The 20,975-nt window shown below is 41.2% G+C and overlaps 3 protein-coding genes and 1 long non-coding RNA gene across 6 annotated transcripts; 2 read left to right on the forward strand and 2 right to left on the reverse strand.

The window, feature by feature from the left end:
• Positions 1-2,081: 2,081 nt before the first annotated feature.
• LOC148427741 (cadherin-2A-like) lies at positions 2,082-6,724 on the forward strand. Its single transcript, XM_088409248.1, has 12 exons — positions 2,082-2,106; positions 2,211-2,380; positions 3,117-3,248; positions 3,326-3,505; positions 3,720-4,027; positions 4,162-4,304; positions 4,383-4,607; positions 4,735-4,959; positions 5,049-5,182; positions 5,431-5,508; positions 6,008-6,055; positions 6,148-6,724. Exons 1-12 carry the CDS (start codon positions 2,082-2,084, stop codon positions 6,460-6,462), a joined length of 1,983 nt encoding a protein of 660 aa, XP_088265374.1. The 3' UTR covers positions 6,463-6,724.
• On the reverse strand, positions 2,111-10,832 carry mtg2 (mitochondrial ribosome-associated GTPase 2). Its single transcript, XM_088408890.1, has 6 exons — positions 10,504-10,832; positions 8,144-8,291; positions 7,940-8,055; positions 7,630-7,848; positions 7,398-7,536; positions 2,111-7,222 (listed from the first exon to the last, which is right to left on the reverse strand). The coding sequence occupies exons 1-6, from the start codon at positions 10,723-10,725 to the stop codon at positions 6,825-6,827; spliced, it is 1,242 nt and encodes a 413-aa protein (XP_088265016.1). The 5' UTR covers positions 10,726-10,832; the 3' UTR covers positions 2,111-6,824.
• On the forward strand, positions 10,495-16,535 carry LOC148427743 (uncharacterized). Its single transcript, XR_015864898.1, has 3 exons — positions 10,495-10,630; positions 15,960-16,079; positions 16,379-16,535. It is a non-coding gene; the product is annotated as an uncharacterized LOC148427743 (long non-coding RNA).
• On the reverse strand, positions 12,226-14,580 carry lsm14b (LSM family member 14B). 3 transcript variants are annotated; one of them, XM_088408208.1, is made up of 8 exons: positions 14,460-14,580; positions 13,649-13,809; positions 13,401-13,531; positions 13,154-13,351; positions 12,962-13,038; positions 12,732-12,899; positions 12,456-12,588; positions 12,226-12,385 (listed from the first exon to the last, which is right to left on the reverse strand). In XM_088408208.1, the coding sequence occupies exons 1-8, from the start codon at positions 14,578-14,580 to the stop codon at positions 12,226-12,228; spliced, it is 1,149 nt and encodes a 382-aa protein (XP_088264334.1). The 3 variants fall into 3 exon arrangements, with proteins under 3 accessions (XP_088264334.1, XP_088264336.1, XP_088264335.1); XM_088408210.1 differs by having other exon boundaries at positions 13,154-13,337; positions 13,402-13,531; positions 13,643-13,809; XM_088408209.1 differs by having other exon boundaries at positions 12,732-12,893; positions 12,962-13,042; positions 13,167-13,348; positions 13,398-13,531; positions 13,643-13,809.
• Positions 16,536-20,975: the final 4,440 nt, after the last annotated feature.

Below are 20,975 nucleotides of genomic sequence, written 5' to 3' on the forward strand. Positions count from 1 at the left end.
TGTTGGTCTATGGTGAAGGTGTAAAAGAAACATGTCAAAATGATGTCTGTGTCATACCATGTATGCATGCCGGAACAAAACTTTAGAAGAGTGCGTTTTACCTTCACTAATCCTTATCTAAGCTCTTTGAATAGTGTTGTTGGAGAGGTCCAACATCTTTGTGTTTTTAATCAAAAACTAACAAGAGGGCACATTATATTTAATCTGCTTTTTCATGAGCGTAAATATTCATCATATTGGTATGAATATGTCACAATGTGAACAGAATACCAATTTAAATTGAAGAAAACATCAGGTGTCAAATACTGTTAGAAAACAAGTTGAGCAAACACCGCTGAAACACCAAACAGTTTGGCATGCATTCTCAAAGGAATGGAGGTCTAGTAAAGCTCACGTGTATAGGAGATTTTAGGTGCACCCTGAAATGTTAATTTTGCTCCAAGTTTTTGTGAGCAGGTTATGTTGGTTTAGGTCATATACAAGGGATTTAATTTCAGTGTACTTTGAGTTATCATTTGTGGCTATGGCCATAAAATACCCTCACAGTATTCAAAACGTAACAAAATTAGACATATGTAAATTCACCAAACGTCTATTCAGCTGACTCTCCATTGCAGTGTGTAATCAACGACTCCCATACTCCCTCTCACAGGCTCCGCACAGACCAAACCTGCCTGACATGCCGCTCATGTAGCTTTGTTGACCTAAGGGCCTATTCTCAAAAGGATTCATTTCTACAGCAATTCTATACCTGGACATATTATGGAGATATTCACGCTCACTATTTTAATAATGCTGGTAAGAATAATTTTGGGAGTTATATAGATACTGTACATAGCTCATATACGTACGCATATATATATATATATATATATATATATATATATATATATATATATATATATATATATATATGAATATATATAGAGGGAGAGTGGTGTTGATATATTATAATTCTATACACAATTCCTTCAAAAATTGGAAGCTAGAACATTGACGGTTACAGCAATTTGAATGTTACAAACTGAAATGCCTAGTTGTTCTCACAACGCATATTCACTTTCAGTGGCGCAAATCATCTGCAAACCCTTCAATTACAGTTTGAATTTTTTGGCTGCCAGATTATTAAGGAGGTTGCTTTAGTAGAAATCCCAAATATCTTTTATTTTTGTAATCATCTCAAAACTAATCTCAATGACATTAGCCTGGTTTGGTGAAGTTGCACACAATGTGTATATATATATATATATATATATATATATATATATATATATATATATATATATATATATATATATATATATATATATATATATATATATACGGGCGTGTGTGTGTCACAAATCTTTTAGATGCATTCTGATACAGAGCATTCAAGAAATAGTCTTTGAAGTTCGGTTTGTCGAAGAATCGAGTTTTATGTGTGTGTTTCATGTATAGTAAAGTGGAAAGGGAAAGTTTGGCATCCTGTTAGTTGTTGGAGTTTTGTTTGTTTTTTTCCAGTGCTTGAGAAGATCCTGGATTGCTGCAGAAAATTTGCAGCGACATAAAAGAAACTGGATCATTGATTCTTTTACTATTGATGAAGGCTACGAAGGACTGTTTCCATATTCCTTGGGCAAAGTGAGTACGCTGTCCAACAGTGAACATGTTTTCAAATTACACCTATTCAACCACATACGCTGTTGTTGATTACTGCTATGTCCTGTCATATTTGACTTTGCAAAGGTGAAGGTGGATAGAAAATCAGTCCTTTTTAAGATACACGGGGAAGGTATTGATTCGGAACCAAGAGACATCATACAAATTGATGAAAACACTGGAGAGCTGACAGTGCATGGCCCCGTTGACTTTGAGGAACACAAATCATTGAAGGTTCGAGATGCAGAGCAGTTGCGCCATTCAGGAACGGGTTACGATGCAAGGTGACTGTTTGACATTATTTGGCCTTTGCATTACAGCTGATATTTCAGGCCATAGACAGGATCACAAAGGCAGTTTACACCCAACTGGGAATTGACATCCAGATTATTGATTCAAATGACCACTCGCCACAGTTTGAGCGTGAAATATACGAGATTATGGTAAAAGAGTCGACGCTGCAAGGTAGTTTCTTTATTTAGTCTTTTCAATGCTTTTATTAGCTTGTATTACCAACATACCAACACACTTGAAGACAGGCAAAAATTAACATGTTCTCATTTTGACAGGCACTGGGCTGATTACCGTCCGGGCGGTAGATGCCGACACCGATGAAAATAAAATAATTGATTTCCAAATCCTCTCTGTAACACCCAAACCACATGACCTGGAGTTCTACCTTAAGACAACTGATTCTCAAACTGGAACCATTTCCTTTAAAGGGTGTCTGGATTATGAAGTAAGTAAGATTATTCCGGGTTTCCAATGATCACTTTTCCTAATATTGATAAACTAATCCGTGTTCTGCAAAAGAGCTCGCTTGTTTACTCTTAAAGTGCTTCGGGATTATTATTAGCTACTGTATATTTTTTCTCTCATGTTCTTTCTGAACTTCTGCATCCAAAGTCCCAGAATGTTTTTCTCTGGTTCAATTGTTATTTCCATCCAATGACTGGCAAGTCATATCTTACCAGTCAGTCAGATGGCTTAAACTTGAGAACCTTGCAACCAGAAACACCACAGGATGCACATCATAGACACTGAATACATAATGACTATTGCCTGTGGCCATGTTCTGTATATCAGGGGGGTAACAATTGTACTTTTCAGACTATAAGACTCTCCGTATTATAAAAAACAACAGCAAAAATTAAGAAAGAAAAACAATTTTTGTCATGTATAGGCTTAATCGCATGTAAAGGCCTGCATGTTTAGAAAAAAGAGCAACACCAATTTATTTTCAGAATAACACCAACATACTAGAAATGACATAACATACTAGAATACTAGAAACACAAAAAGTAACACGCCTTACTACTAGACTTCCATAGCATCGTCTTCTGTCCCCTTTTATTTACCGGGAGATGTCCCGGTGGCTGATTTAAAAAAATTCCAAGAGTGAGAAAAAAAGTATAGATATATAGCCTGAAATTTGCTGTACATGTTTTAAAACACACTTCTGTTTTTTCCTCCAGAAATCAAAGAAATACAGCATTTTGGTTGAGGCCAAAGATCAAGGGAAACCAAGCCAGCTCTCCAGCTCCTGCACCGTCATAGTCAATGTCGAAGATGAAAATAATCACCTTCCTGTCATCATAGGGCATACTGTGAGCTGTTTCTGTTTGTTTTGAATTTAGTCCTGTTATTATACAGTAAGCCAAATTTCTAATTTTTCTAACTCCAGGGTTCGAGAACAGTGATGGAAGGGCTGAAAAATGTTCTCATTTCGCGTCTTCAAGTCAGTGATAAAGATAGAAGAGGTACAGCAGCCTGGAGGGTGAAATATAGGATCCATGGAGGAATTAATAACTTCAGAATCACTACTGATTCCAAGACGAATGAAGGTTTGCTGTACGTAGAAAAGGTACTGTATTTTCCTCTGTTCCCATGTGTGTGTGTGTGTGTACAGACAGACAGACAGACAGACAGACAGACAGACAGACAGATAGATAGATAGATAGATAGATAGATAGATAGATAGATAGATAGATAGATAGATAGATAGATAGATAGATAGATATGGCTAATGAAAAGTATTACAGTATTTTGTGTTGTGTGTGTCATTATTTTCGTTATAGCCTCTGGATTATGAGACAGGTTCTTTGAAGACTTTGACCATCGCAGCACACAATGAGATGCCATATTTTTCATGCACTGTGGTGAGACGCAGTGCCACTAGTCTTTGGACATTAAAGACTCAGAGAGGCGCCTTGACTTCTGGTCAGTCCACATACAATGTGAACGTGATCGTGGAAGATGTCAACGAAGCACCCGTTTTTGATGAGCCCCACAAGCAAGTTGCGATTGGTGAGAATGTCGCTGCGGGACTGTATCTAGAGACTTTCTCAGCAACAGATCCTGATTTCAAGAAGCCCAACTCGTTTGTGTAAGTCTTCAGGTATTCACCTGAATGGTCAACAGCAAATCAAACAGTAAAAATGTTTACTCCACATGGCAGCTCCAGATTTCCATTGAAAAGTGATTTCAAAATGAACACACATACTGTACTGTGTATTTCAGCTACATAAAAGGGGATGATCCAGCTAACTGGGTTACAGTGGACCCTTTGACAGGAGCCATAACCACATCTAAGATTCTAGACAGAGAATCACCTTATGTGAAGGAAAATATCTACAAGGCCACCATATTTGCTATCGACGACGGTATGAGTTTTATATAATGTATCACCGAGGTGCTTTTTTTTTTTTTTTTTTAAACTGTGTGTGGTATTTGTTCATCAGGTGTACCTCCAATGACAGGTACTGCAACTCTCAACATCATTCTAAGCGACGACAATGATAATACACCATCCCTAGCTGAAAACAACATAGAGATATGCCAGTCCGAGGGTCACGCTCAAGCCACTATAACAGCTTCAGACCCTGATGAAAACCCATACGGTGGACCATTCCACTTCAGACTGCATGGAGATACTGTGGGCGAGTGGAAGATCGACCCTACCGTAGGTAAGGACCGGTTCATACTTTTTTTGGAGTGCTCCACTATGTGCAAAGTAACAACTTTGCTCATGTTAGCTTCCCATGTAATTTACGAACATATTCCCATATAACAAGTACCCTCACTTCACTCCAGGGTTCTCAGTTTACCTGATAAAAGAGAATGTCGTACCGTCCGGATTGCATCTGTTGCTTCTGGAAGTGTCAGACCTTCAGGGATACACTGCTGTTCACAACCTGTCAGTTACTGTATGCAACTGCTTAGAAATGGAAAGGCCAAATTGTCGCCGAGGCAAAGCTTCTCGCCCCACAGTGGGAAAAACAGTTGGAATCGTTTCTTCTTGCTTAGTACCGCTTACAGGTGACCTCCATTATATGTAATCATATCCTATATGTAATGATACACTTGTCCTTAGGTAAAGCTACAGTATGTGCGCTCTTTGCTTTCAGGTATTCCATTAACAGCATTTCTGAGGTCACGTAAAAAAAAAGGAAAAGCAGTGACCTCGAAGGTTTTGTCGATACCCGATAGTTCGGGCCATTTGATGCAATGCCATGCAGAGAACGTCGGACGTGATTGCAAAGTATGTAATGCAGTGCAGGAATTTAGCAATATGAACGCCATTTTATGAATGCAAAAATGTACTGCCCATTTCAAGGTAAAAACGTAACGCAAACTTTTCCACGTCATGCATTTTGAACCAACGACATTGATTAAAATTAACTCACGTTAATATCGGTCCAATATATGTGCAATGATTTGTTGACTAGCTACATAAAGGGTGAGTTTAATAATGATTGACTAAAATAATATCACAAACGTTTTCAACAGGTCCCTCTTGAAACGTTACACCATGAGCAATATATTAAAGAACCATTGAAAGGAATTTTGCCAGTACCAACAGAAGAGGTAAGATTTGTTTGGGGAACTGACATACCACAATACTGTACAAGCGATGCCACATACTGCTATGCCTTCAATAAAATCTCTAAAAAATAGATGTCCAAATCTCAGTGGGGTCCTAAAGTCTGTCAAAGATCACATTTTGTTAATTTTTCACATTTTGTTGTTTGCCAAGTGGCAGAGTAAATTTGCAGTTTTGTTGACCATTAAACTAAGACAACTTCTCCTAAAGCAATTTCTGCACTAAATCAATCTTCTCCTAAAATAATGTTTGTACAAAATCAATTAAATTCATGTTCTTGTTACATGCAGTTTATGTCACTGAAAGAAGGTGCTGCTCTAATCAACTTATTAGGGCAAATCACATATTTTGTATCTGAGACTGACATAGTGACAAACGTGCATAGGTCTTGAGCCAGTGACATGCATTTACAGTGGTAAATAATTCTTCACAACATGACATGATGTGTAAATAATAAGTAAGATGTCTATTTCCTTTTCAAAGAAACTGCAACAACAGAGACCTGCAGAACTGTCCCACTTCATAAATGAGGTAATGTCCACAGTTATTTCATCAATGAACCTGATCTAGTGTCTATTTTGTAATTTGATATTGGTTAAACAATGCTCCTTCGTGGGCTGTAGATGCTGAACTCTCTTCAGACAGGAGAGGAACTGGGTGACGACGATGTACTTCGGGTATATGCTGAGGAGGGAGACCAAGACAGTAGTACTGAGCTTGAAGGCATTTCGATTCCTGAAATTCCCTTTGATCCGGACTGGGACATGGATTTCACACAACGATCGCCGGACTCACTCCAAACGTCAAACACGAGCATGACATACGACATAACTATGTCTCATGAAAACAATCAAAATATTCCGATACCTGCAGCCATAATCAATATGCCGAAAATGGGCAGAAATAGGGATTACAGGAGATCTCCATTATATCTGTAAATGAATGCAGGATAGGGGAAGTTATGAGAAGGTCAACTAAGAATCTGCTACAACAGAGACCTGCAGAACTCTCCCACTTTATAAATGAGGTAATGTCCACAGTCATTTCATCAATGAACCCGATCTAGAGTCTATTTTGCTTATTTTGTAATTAAAAACAATGCAAGGTGAGTTTTACCATGTACAATCATGGCCCCTGTATCCATTATACCCCGTGGAGCTTAGGGGAGCGTTTGGCAACAAATAAAATCATGGTGGCAGAGCTTTTGACTGCAGTTACCCATTTGCTTGAAGGGCGGAAAAACGGTATCTTTTGTGTTAAAAGTCCAGGAACCTCTCTCACAAACCTTACACCATTCTTTTTACCATCTGGTGGGTTTGACCTCTTCTGTGCTACCGCCTGCACGCAAATAGCCATCATACAGCTCCCTGAGGTGAAGGATGAGTTCTTCTGTGTTGTGCCCGGTGAGAGCTGACAAAGGAATGACTCTCTGAGTAACATGGCTCCTCAAAGTCTGCAAGTTCTCCCGAGCTTGAGGGAGGTCTATTTTGTTGGCCACGATTGCATGAGGCCGCTCGGACAGACCAGGCTCATACTTCTCTAGTTCATAGCGTAGGTGCTGGAGTTGAGTCCAGGGCTCTGCACAGGACACGTCCAGAACAAAGAGCAAGAATCGGCAACGCTCAATGTGACGCAGGAAAGAGATGCCAAGGCCTCGATTTAGATGTGCTCCTTGAATGATGCCGGGGATGTCAGCAACTATATCAGGAGACACATTTGAGAATTGAAGTCATTATAGGGCGCCGTGTTTAGAACAGAGGAGGAATTTGAATCCTATTGGAATACAGCTGTTACATTATGTGGAAAAGGTTTACAGATGTACTGTTTATCACCATATATTAAGATTGAAATAATGATCTGCTAGCTCGTCTACCTGCAACTTGCTCATGATCCCTGTACTTGACAATTCCGACATGTGGGTTGAGTGTTGTGAAAGGGTAAGCAGCGACGGCAGGCTTGGCATTGGAGATGGCTCGCAAAAGAGAAGACTTGCCGGCATTTGGAAAACCAACCTGATGGAAGAAATGCTTTGAAGTTCAACTGCGCAGACTTTGCCAAAGATGAACGACACGCATTTTCGAAAAAAACAAGAGACTTTTACTTACAAGTCCCGCGTGGGCCATAGTGCGCAACTCTAGATGAAGAACTCTCTCCTGGCCCTCAGTTCCAAGGGTTGCTGTCATTGGGGCGCGATTCTCATTCGAGAGAAAAAACCTGTTGCCTTTACCCCCGGATCCTCCATATGCAGCCAGATAAACTTGGCCATGCTCGGTGAGATCCACGAGCGTCCTGCCGGGCTCTTTCACCACAGTGCCAATTGGAACCTTCAAAGAATGCAATTCCTTCCAGTAAATTTACAATGACAAAGCAGGTTTCTGACCTGCAAGAAATGTGGCAAATATAATCTGGGCTCACACTAATAAAGGTTGGCCGACCGTTCCGACCATAACAGTTCTTGCTGCCCCCCGACTGCCCATTTTCTCCCATGTATACCGGAACTATTTGTGCCAAAGACTTGACCAACCGATCAGCTGAAATGAAAGCAATTCCAAATTTAGCTCAAATACGTATAGGTCATGCAAGTTTTGGATACACATTTGCCTCACATTATATTCTCACCCTTGAAGAAGATGCTTCCTCCATCGCCCCCGTTACCTCCATCCGGTCCTCCCCATTCTTTTCGAGGCTCACTGTGAAAAGTGCAAGCACCTTTTCCGCCCGTGCCGGCCACCAGTCGCACACATCGGTGATCCACAAAGTGACGAGTCTGTGGTTAACATTTGCGACAATGCTCACCCAACAGAATACGACCGCAACAAACTATTATTTGAATAATCAATTAAATTTGGACAATTTCAAATTAAAACAACGTCACAACAATTAATTCAACAATTGATTAAGTGCAGAATAATCATAGCACCTTTAAAACAGGAAAACATTTTACAAATGAAGGTTTGAATTGGCGAGAACACAAGTCTCCACAGAGCGAAGGTAAGCTACTATTTGCCTAGGATCACATTTTGCCTTTTTTTCCAATCAGTATGTTAAAAGTTAAAGTTGCAGGATTGTATTTTGCTTTCATTTGTTTAAATACGCCTTAAGTCGCAGGTTGAATTGATGAAACTAGGTTTTTTTTTTCCCCACTTCATTTCACCTGGTATGACTTGTAGGATTTAAATGCTCTATTTTTCCTGTGCAAGTGGTAATAAATTCTTGTGTGTAATTGCAAGAAAACAGGATGTATTTGTTTTTGCTGGGGTCGAATCAGAACACTAAAGCAGCAAGTGCGACGGGATTGTCAGACAGCTCCTTTAGTAGTGATTGAAGCTCTACGGCTCTACGGTGCCTTCAACACCATACAGCCTCTGCTGCTCAGTGGTAAACTGACAGAGATGGGAGTAGGCTCACACCTTGTGGCATGGATTACGGACTACCTGACAGGCAGACCCCAGTACGTGAGACTGGGGGGCTGTACGTCCGACACTGTTGTCAGCAGCACAGGAGCGCCACAGGGGACCGTGCTGTCTCCTGTCCTGTTCACCCTGTATACGTCAGACTTCCAGTACAACTCTGAGTCCTGCCACGTGCAGAAGTTTGCAGATGACACTGCTATCGTGGGATGTATCAGGAGTGGGCAGGAGGGGGAGTACAGGAAACTGATCCAGGACTTTGTCTCATGGAGCGACGCTAACCATCTGCACCTGAACACCACCAAGACCAGGGAGATGGTGGTGGACTTCAGGAGGCCTAAACCCCATCCGGAACCAGTAACCATCAAAGGAGAATGTGTAGAGTTTGTCCAGACCTACAAATACCTGGGTGTGCAGCTGGACAATAAACTGGATTGGACTACCAACACAGAAGCTCTGTGCAGGAAAGGACAGAGCCGACTGTACTTCCTCAGAAGGCTGGCGTCCTTCAACATCTGCAAAAAGCTCCTGCAGATGTTCTACCAGACTGTTGTGGCGAGCGCCCTCCTCTACGCAGTAGTGTGCTGGGGAGGCAGCACCAAGAAGAAGGACGCCTCGCGTCTGGATAAACTGGTGAGGAAGGCGGGCTCGGTTGTGGGCACAGAGCTGGACAGTCTGACAACTGTGGCTGAGCGACGAGCGCTAAACAAGCTGCTATCAATCATGGACAATCCAACACATCCACTACACAGCATCATCCACAGACAGAGGAGCTGCTTCAGTGACAGATTGCTGTCACTGTCCTGCTCCACGGACAGGCTGAGGAGATCATTCCTCCCCCATGCCATGAGGCTCTTCAACTCCACCCGGGGCAGTAAAAGCTCACATTAAACTCTAAACCTCATACTCTGCACTGCACTATTCACTTTATATAAGCACCTTAATTATACTTGCACTAGACTCCAACGATTCACACTATTCTGTTTACACTGTTAACAAGCACCTTAAGTATACTTCTGTACTGGACTTATGTGTATCTTGTGTATTTTATTTCTCATATTTTATATCTCGACTTGAGGATACTGCTGGAAATGTGAATTTCCCTACGGGGATGAATAAAGTATCTATCTATCTATCTATCTATCTTTTATAGGTGTCAACATTGAATTTGGCGCATAAAAGCATTAATTTGAACTAACGCAATTACGATTCGATCATGACCCCGACAAATTGCCTCCCAGGAGCCAGTTAAGGTGGTTGTACATAAACTGAGCACCAGATTAACTTGTGCCCCAGCCGATGGATCTGTTTAGCTTTACAGGTATTATTTTTGGTATGATGATACCCAGTACAACAGAGTAGTGTAGTGCTAATGCGTCCGCAGAAGCTGTGTTTCTTCTTCATTCCTTCGTGTCACGAGTTAAAGTCCCGCAATACTTGCTTTCATTCACGTTTTGCAAAACTTTGCTTACAAAACTGAACATTAGAAAAACCAAACTTGGGGTAAGATAACCACTGCGTAACAGTAATTTCTAAAGACAGGTTAGCGTGGAAGAGAGACAGACTTACCAGCTTCTTTTCGGAAATGTCTCTTTTCTTTTGTTTAGCCCGAACTTTAGCCTGAAGAGATGTGGAGGAGCTGATAACTCTGCCTAAGAATCTCCACGTTGCGGGAAATAAACAGCGAACGGCCAACGTGAGTTTCTTCTTTGCTAAAAGGCATGCGATTCCTTCAGGTCTGTTTGTCTGAAGCCAAAGGACACTTCGAAATTTAGATAATGTCGCTAGCATTTCAGAGTTTTGTTCTTCAATACTTGCATCACCACGTTTATTCTTACTACTACAAATCGCTTTATCCGCTAGTGAAAGTAACCATTTTTCAGCAACCCCACGGGCTTGAAAATGAATGCCTAACAATGTCACTTATAAGCATACATATAAGTGAAGACATCGGTAGCCACATTACGTTGCCACTCGCGGTTTTTTTTTTTTTAATTTATTTATTTTTTTACTTTCATTGATTACATTGATTATTACGTGATAATAAAACGTTATGCGGTCTTCGGCGTGACAATGCCACAGTTCGTGGCGTATGGAAGAGTGTGAAGTACAGATGATTTTTTTTTTCCCTAACATGGAAGAGGGGGTGAGGTAACGTGTTCGTGGCAACGTAAGAAGGCTGCCAGGTGACTTCAGAGAAGTAAATAGGACTACGGAAAGCACAGCAAAACAATTTTATCTTTGGCAACGCTTACATTATCGCCACCTATCGGCTTGGAATTTGAACCAAAAAGGCCCTACTGCCCTTTTTTTTTTTTTTTTTAACTTTCGGACAAATACCTGACTGTACCAATAAACTGTACTGTACTTACTAGGAACACTTATTCCCCGATTTATAGTCTCCGTATCTTTAGGAAATGGAACAAAAACTTTGACGTTTCCCGTTTTTTTCTGCCATGCAATTTGCAAATACCCAGTCTTCCATTTCTCCCTGCTTTTTATATCGTTTCCCCCATTAATGTCTATTTAATTATTCCGTTCAATTCTCTTACTGCTACCATTTACATTTTTGCAATTTTTTTTGTCGTTTCCATCTACACTCTCATACCCTTGCTTCCAATATTAACTACTGTATTACCCAAAACAAAACCCACAAGTAATATTCCAGACACAATTTGTTGAATTTGCTCTACCCCTAGTCTGCTAGATGTTTCTCTCAAAAGTGGCTCAGTTATAAACAATGTGTTTTATGCTAAAATGCTTATCTGGTTAGATTGTTATTCAGACATCACTTCCTGTTGTTGATGAATGCTCACGCTAACTTGTTTGCATTTACTGCATCTCCATGTGCTAAATGTCAATTAAAGCAATGTAGACATGATTCTTGTTTTATTTACATAAATTACACATGGCTTCAAAAGACAAAAAAAAGTTCATAAGCCTCAGTTAGGTTAGCATATTAGAGGCTTGCAAAAACATGACCAAAAAATGTGAATTAGAATTGAATTACAAGTTAAAGAAAACCCACAGTTACAAAAAAAAAAAAAACCCTCAAGCAATCAAATGGGAAAAAAGCATTTTTAGCCACAAATGCACTAATTAGCCATGCAGTCACAGGCACACTGTGACAAATTAAAACAGCTAGTAATATGGGAAAACCATATGCTTTAAACAGTCAAAAATAGCACCCCCCCCCAAAAAAAAAAACAAACCTGCATACAACTACTGTCTTAGATATCAGAAAATCAGACTTCAAACATATAATCCGGGGGTACACATCAACCCTGACCTTCACAGCTGTCCATTACCGTTTCTGTTTGATATTTGTGTAAAAGTCGCGCCTCGGCCTCGCCTTCCAGCTTGTCCCCCTCTGAAGGGTTGGCCCCTGCGGAACCATCCAGGGACCCCAAATGTCTCCAGATTACGCTTACGCTCCTCTGCCCAAGTGAGTCTGAATTGAGCAGACACAAAAACAACTTATAGAATATAGATTGGGCTGGATATTATGGAACTTATATTACCTGAGTTTATTATTAGAAGAGATATTGTCAAAGAAGGACTTTGTTTTGTCATAGTAGCACTTTGGTCCAAAATAATCCTCTTGTGTGTTCAGCTCTGCTGCAGGTCTTTGTTTTTCTCCATTATCATTTCCATCTGCAGACAAAGTAGAGATCCAAGATACTTGACAAAATAGTCTCAAATTTCAAAGTCGCTTAGTTGTGACGACAATACATGCACTACTAAAACTAACCTTGTCATGATTAAAGTGGGGGACAATTGGTGTTGAACGAACCAACCTTTTATATTCAACCTTTCCTGCAACTCCCGCTCCAACTCCTCCTTATTGAACTGCGCATTTGAGTAGTCAAAATCAAAATCAGTGTCAAATTTCAGCGTGGCTGAAGGAACCTTAGCCACAATCCGCTGGCTCCTACTATGGCCCCTGCGTCTTCTTGTACCTACAACTCAGTCATGAGCAATCAATCATTTATTCATTGCCCTTGTCTTCCATGTAATGCCTTTGTACCTTGGTGTGCGGTAGCAGGCCTGTTTTCATTCTGGTGCTGAGATGATTCTTGAGGGAAAAGCACATCCGGGGCTGACCTCCCTTTTAAAAGACCGGCAATTTGAGAACATTCATATAACAACAACACATTGGGGGTCTCTACATTCATGCCCATTCCAAAATAAAACAGCTCTCCAATTTAGAAGGAAATACACGTCAGACTCACTGTCAGAGCCCATGCCCTTTCTGGTAGTTCCTCCTCTCATCCCAAAGGGCCTCTTCCCCCAGCGCTGACTTTGTTTCTGGGGAGCTGTCAAAACTCTCGTATTTCCAAACTCTTCCACATGTAGAGTTTGAACTGCTTTTTCGACCGTGGGACCTTTTCCGACGTGCGAGCCTGGAATGATGGACGAGTTTAGTCAGCGTCAAATTTACGTAGGTGACTTTCGTCAATGGCTTACCAAGACCGAAAGCTGCAGCATACTGGTGGTTGAGAAGTGGATTGGTAGCAAGCTGGCTGTAGGCAGGTATCTGAAGTGGACTGAATGGTCCAAGAGGTGGGAAGACTCCTGATGGCCCTACGCTTGATGACTTTGGGTCGGGAGGGTTATGGAGGGTCTCATGAATGTCAATATATTTGTTCTAAAATTCTCTATTTGTATAGTCGATGATCAACATGGAAAAAAATCTGGAAGTGTGAACTATTACTTGCACTATCGCAGGATCTGGAGGTAAGCCATGGTACTGCGGTGCTTCACACAAGGTGATGTCTTTGATATCACTTCCCCGGAAGGTGATGTACTCATAAATATCCTCTTTGGGAGGTGTAGGTCTGTCGGTAGGTCGTCCTTCTGTTCCGAAACACTTCACTATTTTGAAGAGAGCAATTAATCAGGCGTTAGTGTTCTGGAAAGCAAAGCGCTACTAAAACGTGTACTCCGTTTACCATTTAGAGCACAGGTGTCAAAGTCTAGGTGCGGGGGCCAGATCCGGCCCGCCACCTCACTTTTTGTGGCCCGTCAATTTATTTGACTTCAAGTTTGACTAAATTTCCAAAATTGCAAGTTGTCTAACTTTTTTAAAATTTAGGAGAAGAAAAACAACATTTTCTTATTCCCCAAATCTCTTGAACAGTTTTTGCCGGCTTCTGATATCAAATCTTGGTAAATGTGTGACCAACACATTTAATATTTATTTGAATTCACAGTCACATTCCGGCCCTCTGACAGAAGCTGTAACTACAATGCAGCCCAAAATAAAAATTTGTTTGACGCCACTGATTTGGAGCATAGGTGTCAAACTCCAGTCCTCGACTGTTCGTATCCTACATGTTTTGCATGCTTCTTTCTCAAACGCACCTCATTCAAATGATTAGGGTCATTTTCAAGTTCCTAATTTCCCGAATCATTTGAATGAGGTGTTTTGGGGAGAGACACCTGGAAAACATGCAGGACAGCGGCCTTCGAGGACAGGTGTTTGACACCTGCCATTTAGAGCATTTCAGATAGCTGCCACTTACCTTTCGCCAGCACAACTGTGGAGTTCACTTTGTCAATAGTATACAAAATCCCCTCATAGCGATTTTGGGCTCTTGAAAGCAGTCCTATTTTGCAGCCGATGTATGGCTTTGTAGAACTCATGACTGTTTTTCAAACAGTTGTTTTTCAATGATGTTTCACAGACTCAACCCGCAGTGCAAGCAACAATTTGAAAAAGTCTGCTACCAGCTAAACAGAAGCCACGCCCGCTGTTGTTTCATCACACCTGGCCGCGATGAGGAATCGATTGAGCTTTTCACCCACAAATACAATTGGCTGTATGTGAGTCATTCAATGACCAGTTGCAACAGTATGTTAAATGACAATAATTGAATCATTCAAATCACCTACTAAATTCAAGTTGTTTGACACGCAGCCATTTGTCACCCACACCCTTGTTGACCCTTACTGGTCCCCATCACTCGTAAAATTCTCAGAACGACTTAAAAAACCCATGCAGGGCATAATGTCAGACAGATCATCCGACAGTGAAGTTGCCATTTTCTTCCCACGCTAGCATGACTTTTGTCTGAGCATTTGAGCTTCCTTGCCCCAGGTTGGGGCAGGATATGAATAAATATGTACACTGTACGTTGTACAGAAAAAAATACTACAGTAAAAAGTAGAATAATTGATTCACCTCCTTTACTGCACTAAAATTAAAACGTTACATATTCATTCACAATATTCATTCGTTACATATTCATTGGTAAGAGCATTTGGAGTAAAACGTCAGCCAAACATTGAATCACTGAGGGGACACCCGATGAGAAAGGTTCCATACCAGGAGAAATCTCACTGGATGCGGTGTCAAATGTTTACCAATAGAGGGCACTAATAGGCTTCGGAATGGCCATGCGTCGTTTCTATGTTTCAATGACGTGCCATCTTTAAAACAGGTTGCTTCGGCCAATCACCCCACAACTATTGGATGGAATAAGACAGAATGTCTTGCCGTTAGTTCCGAATTATTCAACTTTGGAACTACATTTGTAGTGGTACCTTTATCCCGAGGCATATTTTATTCAGCCACTCCAGACGAGACGCTAGATCTGTGGTGTCAAACATACCGTCCGCGGGTGACCCAAAAAGGACACTCCACCCGAAATTCAGTCAGTAGCGAAATTAATTGAAAAATAGTTTCGTGAAGTCACCATTTTGAAGAACCTTTTTGTATTCAAGCCTTGGTATTATGTCCAATCCTTTGATCTTTAATCAAAAGGTATTTCACGTCAAAGTGAAAGCATTGCAAGAAGACACTATAGGCAGCTGAATTTTCACCCAGATGGTGACAACTTGTATCGCAGTTGAACATGGCGCGACCACTTAGTTATCACACTACCAGGTGTGCGCCATTGCTGGGCTAAAATACTGTGAGAATAATGTGGAAGAGAATGACCTCAAGATAGTTAAAACACTGCAAAAGGGTTTCGTTTGCTTTTTTAAAACACTGCAAAAGGGTTTCATTTGCTTTTTTACAGGGCACGTGTGCATCACTGCTTGCTTCTGCTGTTACCCCTACCACAATTATCAAACAAGCTTCAGCCGCCCAGACAACTGTGGCAACTGCTTCCACACCCCAGAGACCCCCGGTGCTGCAGGTATTTTCGACATGCATCCAAATGTCTACAGGCCAGCTCTAAAACCTCTGGTGTACCCAGTTCTGGATTTACTTGGAGTCAGAACCACAAACTGCCACAGTGGCACCTAAATCACTTCCTTTCCTCCATATGTTTGATTTTCTCGTCATAAAGCATGCCGAGAGAGTTTAATTGAGTCTGGTTCTCGGTAACCATACAAGCCATTTACTGCAGTTGCTGTCTCGAGCTCTTTTACCATGAGCACAGCATTTGCCAGCTACTATGACAGGTCAATTTCCTTGTCTCTCTGCTTTCAATAGATCCGCGTAGAACACTGTCATGTTGTGAGGAAACGTCACCGCCATGGGACAGTTGCAAGGAATACCCACAACTGTTCAGCCAGCTTCTGCAGTTCCGTCAGGAACACAAGAGCAGTAAAATATGCTCGTACAGATGTCAATAAACTGATTAAAATGATGAATTTGGTCTTTCTAGGTAACACTGGGGACTGTGATACTGTGCAGAAACTCTGTCAATGCTGATGAAAATGACATCCATTCAAAAGCACTTCTTACAACATAACCAAGGTCAAAGAGTTGATCTGAGATCTGCACTTTTGCTGTTTATTTATCCACCTAGTCACATACATATATATATATATATATATATATATATATATATATATATATATATATATATATATATATATATATATATATATATATATATATATATATATATATATATATATATATATATATATATATATCACCTCAGCAATGCCCCCAGAAGAAGAGCTCCAAACAAACTTTTTTTTAAAGTAAAGACTATATTGACATTTTTGTTCATTTTTGCTTCATGCTGAATGAGCAGGAGAGTGGAAGAGCACTTGTCGTTTACACTGGCTTTTTCACTATTGACCACTGGTTTCTGTCTCTGTGAATAGCGGGAGTTTACTGTACCACAAATAACCCTTTAACACTTAAAACCTCTTAACGCATCATATTGCCTTTCTATCAAGACATACAGTAATTCGTCAAATAATTCAGCAGTAACACGTTTTTTGTAATTGTTGTACAAGAGGAAGCAAAGGCAGAGCCTGATGAGTTCACCACTAAGTTGTAAAAGGAGCTCAAATCTTTATTGCAGCTATTGCTTATACCATTTCTGAAGGTGAGGATTTCAATTTTTTACTTATTTAGTTTTTTACATGTATGTGCTCCAACCTTTGACTTTTTTTGTATTATTTTGTAAAATAACAAACTTCAATTTGAGATTGTTCAACGGAACGTTTTTCAACCATGTTAGTTCTTTTATCCAAGACAGGATTCATATTTAGTTCGTTACTTACTACTTATCTGACATGTTTTGGCGAAACAGTCACATAATGAAGTGTGATTTGCACACCATCTCAAGGCACTCTGAAGAAGGCAAAAATACTTTTGCCAAAACATGTCAGTATATACTTAAAATAAAACACTCCTGTTAGAGATTAAAGAACCAACTACTGTATATAATTATATGTAAGTGACAGAATGAACCTTATTCAGAATTGAGTTATTTCGAAAGTTATTTACTTGCTTAAAGTTATTTACTGTACTTTGTTATTTCGAAAGTTATTTACTTTGAAGCCTCCAAACACAGTCACACATCTAAAAGATACACCCCACGAGGGTTTTTCATTTCAGTCTCTTTTTTTTTATCCACAATAAAAGTGTACAGTGCAAGTTGTTAAATCCCCAATGTGGCCACATTTGAACATTTTTACAATAATGACATTCTTCACAAAATAACCATGTAAATCAGTAGTAAACTGTCCTGCCACTATGCCCCAATATCAAACTTTGACACAAGGCTAATTTCATTGTTAAATACTAATTGATGATGATGATAATGATGCTTATTGCTGCTCGTTTATTCAGTATTTAGCCAATGGCACAAAAAAATACATTCCTGTTGGCCAGTCAATATGTTTTTGCTTCATCTATCTTAATGTGCGTAGATTATGAAAGCATCATTCATCAGTCCTCTGCTAAAACTATGCGACAACGCAGAAGCGCACAACGAAAACACATTCAGCTTTTCAGGATGCTGCGGAAAAAAACATCGTCGCCTGGGAAGAGCCTCTCATCACCAATGCCAACGTAGACATGTGCAAGCTGATATTCAAGGGGACTCCGGCGGAAGTGCTGTGATATGATGTCAATAATGTGGCCTCAGTGGGAGGAGTCCACCTGTCGGAAGAGAACCAACTGTGGAATTTTGGAGATTTATGAGCTGCACAAACATCCCCAAAACATAAGGCAGACAGTTACTGTACGCTTACGAAAAGGTGGACACACTTGAGGAAAAGCACACACTTTTTTGTCGGTAAAACAATTGATGTCTGCAAATCAGGCGCAATTGTGGTGACCTACCTTTTCCAAGCTGCTGAGTTCAGACTCCAGAACCTGCTAGAAAAGGCCTCGCAAATAGCACAGCAAAGGAACCCGGCCGTCAAGGTGATTGGCACTGAAATGTGTCAGTAGGCAAGATGCCTTACAGCATGCCTCGGTTTTCTCCTTTCCCTGCTATGTTTGGGTCCCAGGAAGATGAACGTCATGAGCGTGTCAGCAGCGTACGACCCCAGCTCAAATTTTTCGAACAACTGGGGCAAATTGAGAAGCAAAAGAAGGAAGAGGTGGAGAGGGCAATCCCCCTTAAGACTGCCAAGGTAAACATTTACGTAAAAATAATATTTGTTCAGAAGGTGTTAGGATGTTTAGCGTGGACACTCATCAATGAGCAAATGAATAACAGTAAATGTAAACAGTGCCAAATTAGAAAATTCTTATACTTTTCCAGTCTCGGGTGTGGCAAGACATCTAGCTGCTCAGACTGAAACAGAAGGCCAAAAAAGTGTTCGACACACTATGTCACCATAACCAGGTAACATTTTTTTCTGAGGTGTGACAATGAATTTGATTCTTGCTTATAATCTAGGTGCAGCAGCAAGAGCTGGCACGGATCAGGCAGTGGGAAGCCAATTTAACGGCGCTGGCAGCAATTGACTTTTTACATTTAGTCAGACAAATGCCAATAAATCTTTGAGGTCAAATTCTGACAAAATGTTCACAGAGATAGCGTTATTGGCGTTAAAATCTTAACCCTTTACAGTTTTTTTTCCTGTTTATTTTTATGTCACTATTTGAAAAGGTTGTAACTTGATAGGGAAAAAGGCATACTTTGTTTGCTTGGTGCAATTTAGCTATGTGCTGAGAGCTAGGCTAAAGCTAACATTGCATTTTCCTTGCTAATGTACAGTCATTGGTGAACAAATTGATGACTTGTGTCTTTGGGTTACATAACATAAGAAACTCATGGACTGCAAAGTCGTGTTTCTCACAAAAACACGGCTTCTCAGAGGAATGCCTGACAATGCTATCGAACTCGCTGGACACTCCGGCAAGATAAAGGCGGAGGACTGTGTATTTACTCAAAGTCAAGTCAAAGTCAAAGTCAAAGTCAAGTTTATTGTCAATTTCTTCACATGTGCTTAACATACAAAGGAATCGAAATAGCGTTTCTCACTATCCTCTGCGTTTTACATGTACAATAACAAAGTGCAGGTGCGCAAGATGAGACAAACCTAAAAACTAGATACTTATCTATAGTAATGTAAAGTGCAGTATGTTTGATCTACTTTGCCTAGTGTTGCTAAACTACTAAACAACTAACAACTAAAACTGAAAACTGAATACAAAAAAAAAAAAAACAGGTATGGCAAGAGTATCCCAAGACAAGACATAAGTAGCAGCATATGACAGGACAATCCAACAGTACGAGACAAAGCAGGACAACTCCGGCTGTGGTTGTCCCAGTTGTGTGCATTTGAGGTAGTTGTTATAGTTCTAAGTGTAATCGCTAGTGCAATAGAAGTATAATTATAAATAAACATGGCAGCATCAAGTCTGTGCAAATTTTGCAAGTGCATGAGTAAAGTTTGAGTTTAGGTGGGGGGGGCCAGCTAGGTGTTTCTTCTGGCTGGGGCTGAATGTGAGAGAGAGGAGTGGAGAGAGAGAGAGAGAGAGAGTTCAGCAGTTTCACGGATGGGAGGGGGGGAGGGGGGGGGGAGTTCAGCAGTCTCACGGCCTGGTGGATGAAGCTGTTCCTGAGTCGGGTGGTGCGGGAGCGGAGGCTCCTGTACCTCTTTCCGGAGTGCAGGAGGCTGAAGAGACTGTGTGCAGGGTGGCTTGTATCGGTGACAATCGTGACGGCTTTGCGGCCAAGGTGGGTGGTGTACAGGTCTTGCAGGGAGGGGAGCGGAGTACCAATAATCCTCTCAGCTGTCCTCACGATGCGTTGTAGAGCCTTCCTGTTGTAGTCGGTGCAGCTCCCGCCCCACACAGTGATGCAGCTGGTGAGGATGCTTTCGATGGTTCCTCTGTAGAATGTGGTCATGATGGGCGGCGCGGCACTTGCCCGCTTCAGTTTGCGCAGGAAGTAGAGACGCCGCTGTGCTTTCTTGGCCAGAGATGCAGTGTTGGTGGTCCAGGAGAGGTCATCGCTGATGTGCACCCCCAGGAACTTGGTGCTGCTCACCCTCTCCACTGCAGCACCATCGATGGTCAGCGGGGGGTGTTGGGTGCGGCCTCTCTGGAAGCTGACGACCATCTCTTTGGTCTTGCTGATGTTTAGCAGGAGGTTGTTGTCTTTACACCATCCGGTCAGAAGCTCCACTTCTTTCCTGTAGTGGGTCTCGTCGCCGTTGGAGATGAGACCCACCAGTGTTGTGTCGTCAGCAAACTTCACGAGGTGGTTGGAGCTGTGGGTTGCTGTGCAGTCGTGTGTTAGTAGGGTGAAGAGGAGGGGGCTGAGCACACAGCCTTGTGGGGCCCCCGTGCTCAGGGTGATCCTGCCTGAGATGTTGTTGCCAAC

Source organism: Hippichthys cyanospilos, chromosome 2 (genome assembly GCF_059441005.1).
Source record: "Hippichthys cyanospilos isolate Australia breed blue-spotted pipefish chromosome 2, RoL_Hcya_1.0, whole genome shotgun sequence".
Taxonomy (NCBI): Eukaryota; Metazoa; Chordata; class Actinopteri; order Syngnathiformes; family Syngnathidae; genus Hippichthys; species Hippichthys cyanospilos.